Genomic DNA, 2105 nt, shown 5'->3' on the forward strand with positions numbered 1-2105 from the left:
AAAGGGGGAAAGGTTTTTTTTGGAAAAGAGAAAGCTAAAATTACCACTCAGGAAATCTGATAACCTAGCCCTAATTTTTCTCTCACTCCCCACTAACCCACTAACTCACAACCTCAACTACCTCCAAATTTCAAGAACACTCAAACTCTCTCAGCTAACCGAAACAAAAATTAACACCCTTTCAAAACAACAACCCCCTTACCACTCGAACCAGCATGCTCATGGCTAGGATTAGAAAAATAACAAAATTTGCAAATGTGGGACTTGAACCTAATACCTCTCTCACACACACCTATAACACTTAATCATTGAAGCATATACTTATTTATGTCAGGGAGTTACAGAAACAGAAATAAATTATTCAAGGCATTACAACTTTACCCCTTAAAAGAAATTTCAGCCTCAAAATTTACCTGATCCGAACAGATAAGGATACTGTTGACGCATCGAGTCATCAGGTTCCCACGTGGCTTCCTCAGTACCATGATTGTGCCACAGAACCTTAACCAACGGGATAGACTTCGTCCTCAAAACCTTAATATCAATATCCAAAATCTGAACTGGCTCCTTCTCAAAAGTCAAATCTGTTCTAACCTTGATCTCCTCAAAAGAGACAACGTGAGATGGATCAGACCGATACCGCCTCAACATCGAGACGTGAAACACATCATGGATACAGTTCAACTCTGGTGGTAGCTCCAACTGATAAGCGACCGGTCCCACATGCTTCAGAATCTGATAAAGCCCAATAAACCTAGGGCTCAACTTGTCCTTATGACCGAACCTTAGAATTTTCTTCCACGGATATACCTTGAAAAAAATGGTGTCACCCATAGAGTACTCGATATCTCTCCTTTTTAGATCCACATAGGCCTTCTATCTATCAAAAGCCGCCTTCAGATGATCCTGAATCAGTCTAACCTTATCTTCAGTTTCAGAAACCAACTCAGGATCCAAAACCCGACGCTCAACCAACTCAATCCAAAATAGTAGAGTACGACACTTACGACCATACAAAGCCTTGTAAGGTACCATCTGGATGCTAAACTGGAAACTATTATTGTAGGTGAACTCAACTAACGACAAAAAATCCTTCCAACTACCTTGGAAATCTATCACACAACTTTGAAGCATATCCTCCAATATCTAAATCACCCTCTCAAATTGACCATCGGTCTGAGGATGAAATGCAGTACTGAAGTCCAATCTCGAACCCAAAGCCTCATGCAGTTTCTTCTAAAATCGAGAAGTGAAGCAAGGATCCCTATCAGAGATTATCGAAATTGATACCCCATGTAGTCTTACAATCTCAAACATATAGAGCTTCGCTAACTTTTGCAGAGAGTAGTCCATCCAAATCGGAGTAAAATAGGTGAACTTGGTCAGTCGACCCATGATGACCCAAACAGAACCCTTTTTAGTGGGTGTCAAGGGCAACCCACTAACAAAGTCCATTGTCACTCGTTCTCATTTCCATAAAAGAATCTTAACAGGTTGTAGTAAACCAAAAGGCAAATGGTGCTCAGCCTTAACTTGCTGGCACGTTAGACAATGAGCAACAAAATCTGTTCCCTCTCGTTTCAAACTCGGCCACCAATACAATTCACTGAGATCCCGATACATCTTATTACCACCGGGATGTATAACATAAGGCCTTAACTTTTCCAGAGAGTAGTCCATCCAAACCGGAATAAAATAGGTGGACTTGGTCAGTCGACCCACGATAACCCAAACAGAACCCTTTTTAGTGGGTGTCAAGGGCAACCCACTAACAAAGTCCATCGCCACTCGTTCTTATTTCCATAAAAGAATCTTAACAGGTTGTAGCAAACTGGAAGGAAAATGGTGTTCAGCCTTAACTTACTGACAGGTTAGACAATGAGCAACAAAATCTGTTACCTCTCGTTTAAAACTCGGCCACTAATACAATTCACTGAGATCCCGATACATCTTATTACCGCCGGAATGTATAGCATAAGGGCTACCATGCGCCTTTCTCAAAATTGACTATCTCAGATCATAATCATTCGGTACACAAACCTGACCTTAGAAACACATAACTCCACCCTTGCTCAATCTAAAATTAGAAGTACTGCCACTTTCAA

The 2105-nt window shown here is 41.0% G+C and overlaps 1 protein-coding gene across 1 annotated transcript; it reads right to left on the reverse strand.

Moving 5' to 3' along the window:
• Positions 1-402: 402 nt before the first annotated feature.
• LOC121224961 (uncharacterized) lies at positions 403-1035 on the reverse strand. The gene is made up of 2 exons (XM_041108615.1): positions 922-1035; positions 403-810 (listed from the first exon to the last, which is right to left on the reverse strand). Exons 1-2 carry the CDS (start codon positions 1033-1035, stop codon positions 403-405), a joined length of 522 nt encoding a protein of 173 aa, XP_040964549.1.
• Between the last annotated feature and the right edge of the window lie 1070 nt (positions 1036-2105).

This window comes from Gossypium hirsutum, chromosome D13 (genome assembly GCF_007990345.1).
Source record: "Gossypium hirsutum isolate 1008001.06 chromosome D13, Gossypium_hirsutum_v2.1, whole genome shotgun sequence".
Taxonomy (NCBI): domain Eukaryota; kingdom Viridiplantae; phylum Streptophyta; class Magnoliopsida; order Malvales; family Malvaceae; genus Gossypium; species Gossypium hirsutum.